Here is a 13,511-nt window from a genome sequence, read left to right as displayed (position 1 = left end):
TCCAGTCAGAGCTTTAGGAAGGACCCAATTCCAAATGCCTTTGGTCAGGATACACCTTGACTGGGAGGGTGGAAAAGCAAGCAAGCAAGTAGATGTGTTTGAGGATATCCTTGCAGATATCTCAATAGGGAATGAATTTGATAATGTGGTACCTTGTGTGCATGCAGTTACATGCAATCAGGCCTGGAGAAAGGCATGTGGGTCTGGTAGGCTGAGGGAGACCCAGACAGACCACATATCTAAAGCCATGGCTGGTGAGGTGGCTATGTCAGGAAAGGAGCTACCCTGTAGCAGTGAGCCTGAAGGTGAGCCACAGCTGCTGGTAGGTGCCAGTGTTCCCTTGGACAGAGTGACTGAAAGGGTAGAGGTGCGTGGTAGTACCCAGGCTAACAGTGAGGCACTGCTGTCAGAGGATACCAGACATCCTGTGGAAGGGGAGCTGGGGAGAGTCACAAAAGTAGAGATGAGACAGGCTTATTTCTCAGACCCTACACTAAGAGACTTGAGGGAGATAGCTAGTGAGGCACCTGATTCTCAAGGAAAAGGGGAGTCTGTATACTGGAACAAAGGGTTACTGTACAAAGTGGACCCCTGAGGGAGGGCTAGAGAGTGAAGTAATACAGCAATTGGTAGTGCCCAGAGCCTACCATCTGGCACTTCTAGTCATAGCCCACGACATTCCTTTTTCAGATCATATGTGCATAAAGCATACCAAGAGACATATTTTGCAGAACTTTTATTGGCCTGAGATTGGAAGGGATGTAACACGGTACTGCAGGAACTGTGAGCAATGTCAAAAAGTAGGCAAAACAGGAGACAAAGTCAAAGCTCCTTTGATGCCTTTGCCTGTGATTGAGGAGACATTTCAGAGGCTAGCTATGGATATGTTGGGGCCTCTGAATACCCCAGGCTTTACAGGGAAGATGTATAGCATAGTAACAGTAGATTGTGCTACTAGGTACCCTGAGACAGTGGCTCTGTCTTCCATTGAGGAAGAGAAGGTGGCAAATGCTTTGTTACAGATTTTCAGCAGGGTAGGTTTCCCGAGAGAAATACTGACTGACAGAGGTGCCAATTTTATGTTAGACCTGCTGGCTTGTCCGTGGAAGTACTGTGGGGTGAAGCACCTAAAGACCACCCCCTACCATCCTCAGACTAATGCTCATGTGGAGAGGTTAAACTCTGCACTAAAGACCATGCTATGCGCATTTGCAGACCGGTTTAAGAGAGAGTGAGACAAATATTTGCCCCATCTGCTGTTTGATTACAGAGAGGAATCCCAGGAATCTAATGGTTTTTCCCCTTTGAGTTGCTGTATGAGCACAGGTTGAGACAGCCTTTAGATCTGATTCTGGGAGGGTGAATGTGAATCCCATAAGGAGTCTGTTGTGGCATATTTCCTAAACCTCAGGACAAGGCTGATGGAGTTCATGGGCTTGACCCAGGAGAAACTGGCAGGAGCTCAACATCAGAAAAAGGTCTAATATGACAGGAATGTTCAAGGTAGAAGGTATGCTGTGGGGCAGAAGGTGATGGGTCTCATTCCTGTCAGACACAATAACCTGCAGGCAGCTTAGGAGGGACCCTTCAAAGTAGTAAGGAAGGTCAGTGATGTTAACTACATGGTAGAACTGCTTAGCAGATGGCAGGGGCACAAATTGTACCATGTTAACATGATGAAACCATACTATGATACGGAGTCACTGATGCTAAGTATTTTCAGTAGGAGGCAGGAGGAGTCTGAGGAGGATCAATGGCTAGAGTGAGCCAGCTAGCAAAATCCCAAGTTATTGGGGTGGAGCCTATGGTTGCAGGCATATGATATGACAGTGCAGCACTGTAGTGGGGTCAGCAATGCCAAGGCAGATGGAATCTCAAGACAGGGTATGGGGTAATGTATTCCCAGACAGGCTCATTCCTCTCAAGTAATGTTTTTCAAGCATCACTTGAAAAACTAGCTTGATTCTACAAAGGGGGAGAGGTTTCATGATAGGAGGTACTGCCAGCCATGCCAAGAGAAATACGGCAATGGATATGTAACATATGCCAGCACAGCTAGCTGGAATTTTGTAAATAATTATATGTCAATTGTATATCAAACTGATTTGTACAGATTCTTGTGCTGAAAATTTATTTGTGAGGTTTGCTTGTGTTAAAATGTATCAAGAGTCCGCCCCGCTGGAATGAAAAGAAATGCACATGTATTATTGTAACTGAATTAAATGTATACATTGTAACAGCATATACTGGAAGTGAGGAGGTTAATCTTAATCCACCTGACTTTGCAAAATATTCTTGAAATTAAACTACTTTATGGGTTAAGCCATAAAGATGTTATCCCATAGTTTTGAATGGAGCCGGAGATGCAATTTCTGGACCAGAGAATAGTTGGTAGTTCCTGTAGGAAGACTGAAATGGTTTTATGGTTGTATGACTTCTAGCAGCTGCATCACACCCCAGCAAAGCTCTAACTGTGTGTATTTTAGCACATAGGTGTTAAACCCTGGTAGCATCTACTGATGGGGGATAGTGTGGGAAACAGAGTCAGATGACTAGATGCATGTGATGTCATTCTGTACAGAAATAATGTTTTAATATTAGAAGAGACTGAAGTCTCGGCAGCATTCTGCATTCTGCCTTGGATCTGACAACAAGGACCACTCACCCACATCACCTTGCCTTGCTGTAGTAAGCAACTTAACTAGGGAAAAGTAATTCTTTTATATTAGTCAGGAAAATATAGTGAGATTAGAAGTACTGATTTTCTATAACTGTGTGAAACTTTCCATCTGTGTTATTTTTAATATTCCCTGTGACTGAATCTCTGGTCTTTACTGTAAATAGATATTTAGCATTTTCTTGTTCTTTTATTATTTATTATTAAATATATCTAAACTTTTCACTGCGGCTGGACCTTTTAAGAAAATATTTAAGCTTTGAGAGTATTTGCACATATTTTGTTTGGTGATAACTCTGGCCATTCCTGAAAGTCTCGCTGTTTGGTCAACATTACCATTTGCATTAATATTAACTTGAGCATAGCTGGATACCCTTTTAAGAACCTCATAGTAACTGACTGATGGCAGTGAATCTACCTTATAGTCTGGGCAAAGTTGGTAGAGCAAGGTGTGTGTGTCAGCTCTCCGGGGCAGGGACACGAAGCACTGGTTTCACTGTGCCAGTGGAGAGCCTTATTGGGGACCATGGGACAGACCGATAGAGACACCCAGACCCCAGGCTGAGTGTACACCCTGTGTGCTCTTTAAGGGAAATTGTGCTTGAGGCAGAGAGGTCTGCATCAGGAAATAATGAGTGTAGCCATTTGTATTCCAAGTGAACATCCATCTCCAGTGTCAGTGGCGAGGATTCAGGTTCCTTGGTTACTGGTCCAGCATGGGGACTTCACACACCTTATTACAAACAGAGAGAAAAAAAGTCTTTATTTCAAGTTCCTCTGTTTCCAGTATTTTGAACTGCAAATATATTTTCTGAAGCCTAAAGAGCCTTTTTTTGCATTCTTCTAGTTCGCACACATACCACCTTATGGCATCCAGAAGGCCTAAATTAAGTGACTTACAGCTAATAATAGGTAGTAATAGAAACAGAAAATGATTATTAACAAAATGACAGTATGATTGTTAGTCTAGGATATCCTGCAGTGGAGAAATAAATCTTTTGTTTTCCACTTATTATTCATATTTTCAAATTTATGTTCATATTTTCAAAGCTGAGAGACCTACATGTTATTGTGGTGTACGGTGTGAAACACCAATGTGGGAAACAGGATAACTCACTGTCAGTGCTGGCTTATATCACACTATACTGGAAATATTGCTAGTTGTTTGCTAGCAATTATGAAAATAAGCAATATTTCCATAATTACTTAATATTTAAAAAAACAAGTGACTTACAAACTGTTTCATGACATTAAGTGATACCTTAGATGTTGCTGAAGTAAACTGTTTTTCATATTTGCACTGTAAGTTGCATATCTTGAGAGATATCCAGTATTACTTGTTTTGCTAATTATACAATTAAGCACATGTTTTCATGTTTCTGTAAATATCTCAGAAGCATGCACTTATCGAGGAATTTCTTGTTGTCATGTGAAAGTTTATGTCTGGTTAACAAAAATGTTCCAATATATGTCTAGGTTGCACAGTTTTTAATATATGAAAATTTGTGAAAGTTCACAAAAATATGATTTGGGGTTGTATGCATTATAATATATTACAGTATTTATGGAAAAGATTATGAATGCAGTGACTATTATCACTATATTTTTATTATCACTGTAAAGAATACTTCTCACCGATGACACTATTTGTACAGTTTAATAGCTTTTATTGTTCACAAAACATTTACATGTGTTTAACTTACACTTTTTAAGTTTATTTTTTGAGAAAATGATCTGGCATGTAAAATGTGTGTAGGCTGCTAGAGGTGTGACACCACAGAGGTGTTAATGAATTAACTACATTCCCAAGTTCTTAAAAATATACTCAGTCCATGGTGCCAATGAATTCTTTTTCTCCAGTTCATTCATAACTTTTTCAAGTAAAGTAATCCTTGCAAAAGTCTTCTATTCCTAAGTGTGTTAATGTTCTTATGTCCTGTACTTTAAACCCCAAATGTAAAACAATATAGTCCATAACTTCATACCTGCTAATCATGTCACTGCTTTGTATTTTAATGTTTACTGCCAGACTTGCATCAGTCCTTGTCTTCTTTCATCTTCAAACACAACATCTTTCATGCCTTTATTTACCACTTCTGCGCATAAAAACATTTTCCTACTGTTTACAGCAATGACATGATGTTGATTTTAAAACCAGCTTCTCCACTGACCAAGTATAACTGCTGTCAGCACCTTCCAGTAATCCATCTCCTTTTCCCAATTTGTCTGACAACCTGTCCCAGCATGCAGTTCCCCATAGTACTTCAACTTACTTCCTCAACAACATTCAGCTCACCTGAATCCCTCATCACCATCAACATAGGAGTTTCCAGAATTCCTTCCTCCAACTCTGTAACAACAGTCTTATCTCTTACAGAATCTGTTAACAATAAGTCAGTACTCTGCATTACTACATTCTCTGACTTCTGTCTCCTGTCTGTTTCCATCTTGAAAATGTTGACCTTGGTAGCAGCCTTCCTGCACAACCTAATTGCCAAAAATAGTAGGGGATGGGGAAGTTCCCTATCACTCAAAAGAATTTCCCCTAGTCACCTCACATCTCGTCTGAAAACAAGGCAATGTTGTAATGGGACTAACCCGGTCAGTCAATCAATAAAGAAATAAAGAGAACAAGTAGAATATCACAATGGTGACATCAATGAGAAATAACCAGCAATCAGATAAGGAAAAAGTATAATTTCCAGAAACAACTGGAAACGGGAAAGCATCATTGAAAACTCTTAGAAAAGCAGATGTAAAAAAAGGTAACACACAACCTTAAAACATATCAAGATTTATGGCATACTGTCAAGCCCTGTGGTGCACAGGAATAAAGTTTCTACTGTGCCCCAGATGACCTAGGTTAGAGAACCATAAAGCAAACAAAAAAGTATAATTTCTAGAAGCAAATGGAAAGATAGATGTAATACAAGTAGACCTCACATTTTAAAACATAGGAAGACTTATGGTATGTAGTTAAGTATAATGGTGCAGAGAAATAAAGCCCTTAATGCATCCCAGATGACCCATTGCTGACTGGTTCATAGGTTTATAGGTCTGTAGATTAGTATTAGGCTAAATGCTCTTGTGAGAAATTGGCGGCACAGGTACTGGTGGGACCAGACACAGAGACAGGGATTCTGGGAGTGAGCAGCTTATGCTGGCTAACCTGTCATGAGAGGGAAGAGGAAGGATGCCTAGGCTTGCTGCAATAGCACCATTAAGATGCTGGCAATTTCCGTATTACAAGGGGTATACAATGTGTTTGGAAAGTTGCTCATGCTCAGAAGTGCCCTTGCATCCCCCTTAGGCAACACTTGTGGAGCTCACATTGGTGTTATGAGGTAGGAGGGAGTTAGGGTACATTCCCTGGCAGCAGTATGATGTTGTACCAACATCCTTAGTCTCCTCATTGGCCCAGCATGTGAGTCAGGTTGAGCTCAAGGGAATCTAAGGAGGGTCTGGTAGATGTAGTGAATGAAGGGGGGGAGTTGGTGGAGCTGATGGTCACTCACAGGGAGGAGGAGCAAAAAGAAAAGAAGAAAAAAATGGTATATCATTTACATAAGTCCAAGCAGAAAAATTCAGAATGTATATGAAGAAGTATAAAGAAAAGTATGAAAACAAGCATTTATTGATGACCAAAATGGGAAAAGAAACAACAACAGTAGAGCAATCAAAAATAGAAAATCGAAAACTCATACTAAAATCGTATTGAATTTAACAAATATGTTGAATGGATAAAGGAGGCAAATGCAATGGTAAGTTGTGTTTGAAGAAAGTTGTTTTAAGTATTTATAATTGTTATGTTTGTTTCTACCATGTGTATTCTGTGTTTTCATTCTAAAACATTTAAATAAAGTTTAAGTTGAGTTTGATCACGAAACAAAACCATGAGAGAGAGCTGTAAAAAGGGCCATAATCTAGGTAAGGCTTACACAAATTACAAAACAGCATCCGGCACTCAGTTTAAATAATTAAATAAAAACAAACAAACTAATATGGGGTCTCTATTGCATATTCATTACAATGTAAAACAGTGATTTTGCACACTACACACACACACACACACACACACACACACACACACACACACACACACACACACACACACACACGTGCACACACACACACACACACACACATGCACACACACACACATACACACACATCATTGACTATGGCACCCTTAAAATACCACAACCCACCAAAAACAGCCTAAAGCCAACTCCATATATAGTCTAATTTTAAAAAATCTATATTAAGCAGAAAGAAAATGAAACTAAAACAAGGACCACATTTCCCATTCAGTACAAGGTAAATAAATAAACACATGGGCAGGAAAACCACTTTAGATTTAACGCAAAAGAAAGTAGCTGAAATAAAAAACTGGAATAGAAATGAATATGTGGTTTCTTCATTAAGGGGTGCTTTAATTGAAATTAACTGGAGATATTACATTTCAGTTTGGGATTTTTTTCTGCACTGTAATAACAATTAGCAGTGATAACAAGTTAATACAAATTATCCATCTCTAGACACTGTATGTTTTAAAACTTTAGACAAGTTATGAACTCGCTGGTATAAACCTGGTGTATGTAAAGCTGATCAAACTCCACCAATGTGCTGTCATAGACTCTGACTCAGTACAGTGATAACAGCAGCACAGAGAGTGTGAGAAATTACAATAAGATAAAAACGGTCTTGGGGAGTCAAACTTTCAGAGGCAATCTTTAAGGCAGTAGATGTATTAAAAGACTGATGAAAGAAAGGAAGCACAAAACTGCTACTTGTCCAAGGAGTTAATCACTATTTAAAAAGGTTATAATTACATGTCATTACAAATCCTGATGTGAACGAATATTAACCATAAAGTAGTTGCTACTACTGCACATTTTTTGACAATAACAGTACAGATAGTAAAACAAACTGCATTTGCTTTGTGTATCATATTCTTTATCTCCTTTCTACTGTTCATTTCACAGTTTTTCATTTTCTCAGGGTAACAGTGACAGCAATGTGCAACATGGACTTCAGTCGTTTCCCACTGGACACACAAACTTGCTCACTAGAAATTGAAAGCTGTAAGTATTATCATTCTTTTAAGCAATGTTTTCTTCAGTAAGGCTATGTTGCCCTAATTTGAAGTTTGTGTTTGTCTTTATAAGTACACTCCTATATGTGAATTCTATGTGGATCCACCAGGTATCTGACTATGAATGCAGATTTAAGGTACAGTTGACTAAAGAAGATAGGATAATTTAGTCAAACAGATATATTTTTGGTATAATATCAGTTTCATTTGAACGTAATCCCTCCACTAGATTTTTTTGAATTTGTACTCTAACTTCTAATTATGTGTGGCTTGACCTTTTTAGAAGAATGAAATTATCATTGTAGAGTTCAAACAGTTGTTCTTTTCTCTAGAACCACAAGTGTTACTAACAAATTGTAAATTGTAAACTATTCAGTACAAAAATATCTCTACAGTACTTGCATTCATTTGATTATATGTCTTATACTGGATTTTATAATCAACAATAAACACAATAGATAGTAATTTTTGTAATATTGAATAAACTGTTTAAATATCTCATTAATCATTCAAGCACAAACTGCCAGCAGCACTTTCTTCATACATCTGCAAGCTTTTATACATAGCTAAGCAATTGTGTCTGTGTCACTTTACTATTGAGATATTTAGAGAAATATGAACATTTACATTATTGCACTACAAATAAATAATATAAAAATAATGCTAAATAATGAGGTCAAATATCAATACAAATGTGATTTCCATCATATAAGCTTTAAGGTGGAATATTCTAATACCTTGTATCATGTTTAGATTGGGAAATATTGACAAACAATATTTGACGCTTCGAGGCTTCAGTAGGATGTAACTACAAAAATGTCTGGAGACATTACTAGGGTGTAATAGGTTAAATTACAAAGAAATGCTGAGTTTCTGTAACCAAGACTTATGATACAAATTCAATAGAAATTATCCTGATCTGTTTAGAGGGCTAAAGTCTAGATTTTAGCTCCAAGATGACTCAGTTATGACTAGTAACATAGTTGCTTGAGGAGCTGGTATTCAGGAAATGAGAAATGAGCAGCCACACCCACCTTGAGGGGGAGGAGCTAACACTGGGCCATGGCCAGGACTCTACTCTCATGCTTACCCCTCTGCATACAACACCGAGATGTTGCATATGTGGTAGCATGCATGATCCTGATGTTGCAGGCTGTTATGAATGTAGTTCCCATGATGCAAGGAAATAGCGGCACAATAAGAAATGCCTTCCTCCCGTAATGGATTATGATATTGTTGTCACTCAGGGGAGGAATGAATGGCTTGGTAGAATAACTGAGTCAGTCATATGAGGATAGGGACCCCCCAACCAAAAAAAAAGTTAATAAAAAATGATCATGAACTAGGAGTTACACTGTAATGCTTTGGATATGCATATTAAAATGGACATACATGTTTTATTTATTTATTTTGCACAAATGCATAGCATAACTTCCAGATGCATTCTAAAGGAAGATGCTTGCAGAATTTAACATAATTCACAAATAAATTAGATAAGAAGAGCATTAAAGCCAAAGTGAATTAAGAATATTACATAAACAGGGTAGTACTAGAGACAGCTGGGGGTGAAGGATAATGTGACCTTTTGCCTTCTTTCTTATCTCTCAAGAGGGTTACAGAAGTCTCTGTTTCTCTACTGACACCTTTTGCCTAGAAGTGCTGTATGATCATAATCACAGAAATGCAGGCATGTTGCTTCTGCATGTATATTAGGAGTGGAGATATGCTCACTCTGCTGTGATACTATGGCACTACATCAGATTTAGCTAAGGAGGAAATGTTCTTCCTTGTAACAGTGATAGTGCTGAGAGGACTATGCCACAGGTAGGGTTAAGCATGCACAGTTTAATGTTCAGAAACAGAAGAACCCTTAAAAGAAACACAAGGTGGAGGAAGAAACCAGAAAATCACTAGTGTAAGGCTCCAGGGACAGATACTCAAAACCTCACAAAACAAAAACTTTTGTTAAAAAAGAAGAGGAAAACAGTCTACCTGACTGGAGTAGCTGACTTTCTTTCACTTTTATCCCCATTTCCAGTCTATGAAACATCTTAATCATCCTTATGAAGAAGTCCCTCGCCCTACCATTTACACTCAGTCTGATTGCCTATTAAACATGCTCATCACATCTATCGTTCAAATCAGATCAAAGTTTCCTTAACCTGAAGTGCATGTCCTTTTTGTTCTCCTTGCCGTTCTTTATCTCTGTTTCACTATATTTCCATTTATTTCTTTGTGATGCCCTCTCACATCTCTGATCTCTCTAAGTATTGTCCAGAGAGAAGAGTTTTGAGCATTCTAGCCTTTCATCACAGACTTTGCCACCTGTCCATTTTACCAAATTATGACCGTCTGCTTTTTTTAGCTTTTTCACATTTTTTACAACCACCAGAAATACTCACAACGCTTCAGTAGCTGACTGAGCTGAGCGGAAGCATTGCATCCTCATCATACCTCTCAACCTGGAAACATCAAAAATCTGGACAAAGCACCATGAAAAGTAGGTACAACTGGCCAAAAATCTGTACGCTGACTGACATAACATTTGTATACATAGTTATAGAACCCCACACAGTCCAATGGAATTGTGGGATGCCAACATTCAAACACAAATTGAAGAACAAACAAAATATTAAACACAAAATATAACCAGAGCAATAGTGTTTCATTTATATAAACATTTGAACTTGTGAAAAAATGTAAACTTGTATAAAACTAAAATATAAGTTTTGTTTATAAAAATAAAATTAAATGCATTGAATTGAGAGATGGTGACAGCTGACAACAGGCAGCAGCAGACCCCATGTAAAACACTGGATGGGGTGGTTGATGATGATGATGATGATTTCATTTCAGTCCTGCTTGCACTGCACTAGTTAGCTAGATTATGAAAGTTCACTGGCCTTTATCTTCCCTTAAAAAAGGGTTGTTTTGGTCTATGTGCTCTGACCTTGTATAAATGCAACCATGAAAGCAAGAAACTGACATCTTATACTAATAAAGCAGTGAACCAGGGACTGGTCTGGAGCCCTTGAAATATTTATACGAGAAAAGCTTTAATGTTAGTAAAATACTTCCATATATCCAGGCAAACTGCCTTGTAAGTGTTTCCTTCTAAATGGATTTTTACAGTTGTAACTCAGGGCAAGAATTCAAATTGCTGACTAAACACTGACAAGTAAACAGACCACAGAAATCAATTCATCTGCCCAGCTGGCAGGAGTACATACAGTTTGAACTCACCATGTTCATAACGTGAAATGAACTTGTGCAGCAAAACCATAGAAAAGCAGTCAGTGACATTTTACAGTTTCACAAGGGATAAAACTCCATGACATACTGCAGGAGCTTTGTTTTCTATCATCTTAGATGAACCAGCTCTAAGGTGAGTGCGCCTAAGGAAGGGGATGTTTTCATCAGTTACTTTCCTGAGTTGCATTCACATATTAAAACTGACTAATTTAAAGCATTCATAGTTTTATCTTTTCTGCCAGTTTGGGTTTTGTTAGCTATGAATCGTGATATTCTAGAATATATACCTCGTCCTTGATTTAAACTTCATGTTAGAGAAGCTCCACCACACAGCAAGCATGTTACTTCCCATAAACAACACATCGTGCAGGGAAGTTTCCCCAAGCAGGTGACTTTCTTCACGATTGTGTATTTTTGTACCCTTATGAAGCATATGCGATAGAACTTATAGGTGCTACACATAACAATGATTATGTCTACAGCTTCACAGTCCCACTGCTAAAACCAAATAGCTGCATGTTCAACTGCACAATTCACCCAGAGGAAAGCAGTTTACAATCTCACAGTACAAAATAGGTTACTTAAGTAAGGAAAAACAATCTGGAGCTTTGTCTAGTTTAAATTTCTAGATGATCACATCTGAGTCCTACAGTTCAGAGAGACCACATTGAGATGGATTGATGACTCCCTAGATAATATATGGGGATTGAGGTGAACACTTCTGTTTTACATGTGATTCATTCTCACAAATATGAAACAGGAATACAAGCATCCTCCCATACATGCACACATGCACACACACGCGCACACACACACACACACACGCACACACACACACACACACACACACACACACACACACACACACACACACACATTCAACACAGATGAGCAACAACAAGGTGATGGCGGTTAGTGGTCAGCACTCATTAAAAGCCAGTTAACAATGTAGCAAGCTGCTGTAAACTTAACAGAACTTAAGGGCCAAAATTATAATGGCAAATGGTAATTATTTTTTCATTCAGAACTTTACAACATGCTTGACCTTAAACATGAAACCTTGGCAACTGTTCATTCAGTGCTACATATCTAAGCAGATACTTACTTTCTGAAACTTTTTAATTGGGAGTTAGTGACTTGCCCCTCCCCCCCCCCCAGCACAAATACACACACCACAACACTTTCTGGTTACAGTAGACAAGGAGGTTGATAGTAAGAGAAGCAAAAACAGAACAGAAAAACAGCATGCATATTATTAGCATATTGTCATATACGTCTGCTTAAGTAGACTTCACAATGTATTGAATTTGACACAAGGGTGGGTGCTGGGCGAACTCTGCAGATTTGCAGAACTTAAGCTGTATGCACAGCTGCGCTCTACTCGCTGCTGCTGCTGCAGCTATATTTCCTGAAAATATACTCCAAATATCCAACTGAGTCCAATAGGCAGTCTGCCTCACTAAGCTGATGTCACATGCCTGCCCCTGTATGCTGACGGTGCACGGTGACATCAGACAAAAATTTAAAGTTGTAGACATAAAAAAAATTTGAAAATATCGGGAATTAAAAGGACCATTCAGGAATTCATGGCACCCCATTATTTTGCCCTCAAAACTGGGAAATACCAAGGAATTCAGTATGCTTGAGAGGTATGATTCTCGTTGCTGGAGTGTATTCCATATGGATTCAACATAGCATCCATTGAGGTTTGGTGTCTTCATATTTCTTGTCTGTACTGTGTTTTGTATCTGCATATGCAGTCATAGGTTCATAGGTTCATAGGTAAATTCTAGGCTATCTGCCCTAGGGCATTTATAAGCCTAGCCCGAGTGTAGTTGGCTTTCGTCTCCCTATTAGATTAGCCTAATGTGCCTCTGTATAGTAGGTCACAGAAGGTAGCCCTTTAAGATTAGTTTACTGTGCCTCTGTCATCCCTAACATTTTCTCTTACCTCTCTAGTTTGATAGGTGACTCATCCAAGGTTGTAGTATATCACCAGGTTATTGAATCCTAGGTGAAGTACATTAGACATTTCTGGATTGAACCTTAGCTACCAATGGTCTATTTGGTCTAACACATTTTTAAGATGTCTCCAGAGATGGGCCTCTCCATCTTTCACCACTGCATTTTTTATCATCAACATATATGCCAATCCTATACTTGAGCTGTCATGTAATGTTTATAACAAACATACTAAAGATAGCAGCTCCAGAGTCACTCTAAATCATACCTCTCAACTGTCCCAAATTACTCGGTTTTTACCGAGTTTTGGGGTCTAAATCATGGGGTACCACGATTCACGAGTGGCACCCCTTCATTTCCGACTTTTCCACAGCTTCTTTTTTTATACATGCGTGATGACGTCAGCTCCGTCAGCGCTATCAGCCTGTCGGAATCAAGCTTTCTGTCATCGCGCCATTTCCTGACTTTGAATTGAAGCCAGCGGGTTATATGGATGGATCTTTTCAGTTATTCTGCAGAGCAGTG

General features: G+C 38.7%; 1 protein-coding gene across 1 annotated transcript in view; it reads left to right on the top strand.

Annotated features, from left to right (window-relative positions):
* Positions 1-13,511, top strand: part of LOC122801746 (gamma-aminobutyric acid receptor subunit rho-1) — a 384,251-nt gene that overhangs the window by 242,722 nt on the left and 128,018 nt on the right. The window contains exon 4 of the mRNA XM_044071303.1: positions 7,679-7,761. Within this exon, the coding sequence (XP_043927238.1) occupies positions 7,679-7,761 (83 nt within the window). The remainder of the gene's footprint in view (positions 1-7,678; positions 7,762-13,511) is intronic.

Source organism: Protopterus annectens, chromosome 1.part0 (genome assembly GCF_019279795.1).
Source record: "Protopterus annectens isolate FY-2018-M chromosome 1.part0, PAN1.0, whole genome shotgun sequence".
Classification (NCBI taxonomy): domain Eukaryota; kingdom Metazoa; phylum Chordata; order Ceratodontiformes; family Protopteridae; genus Protopterus; species Protopterus annectens.
Note: the sequence above shows the minus strand (reverse complement) of the source record. Positions and strands in the feature narration are given on the sequence as shown.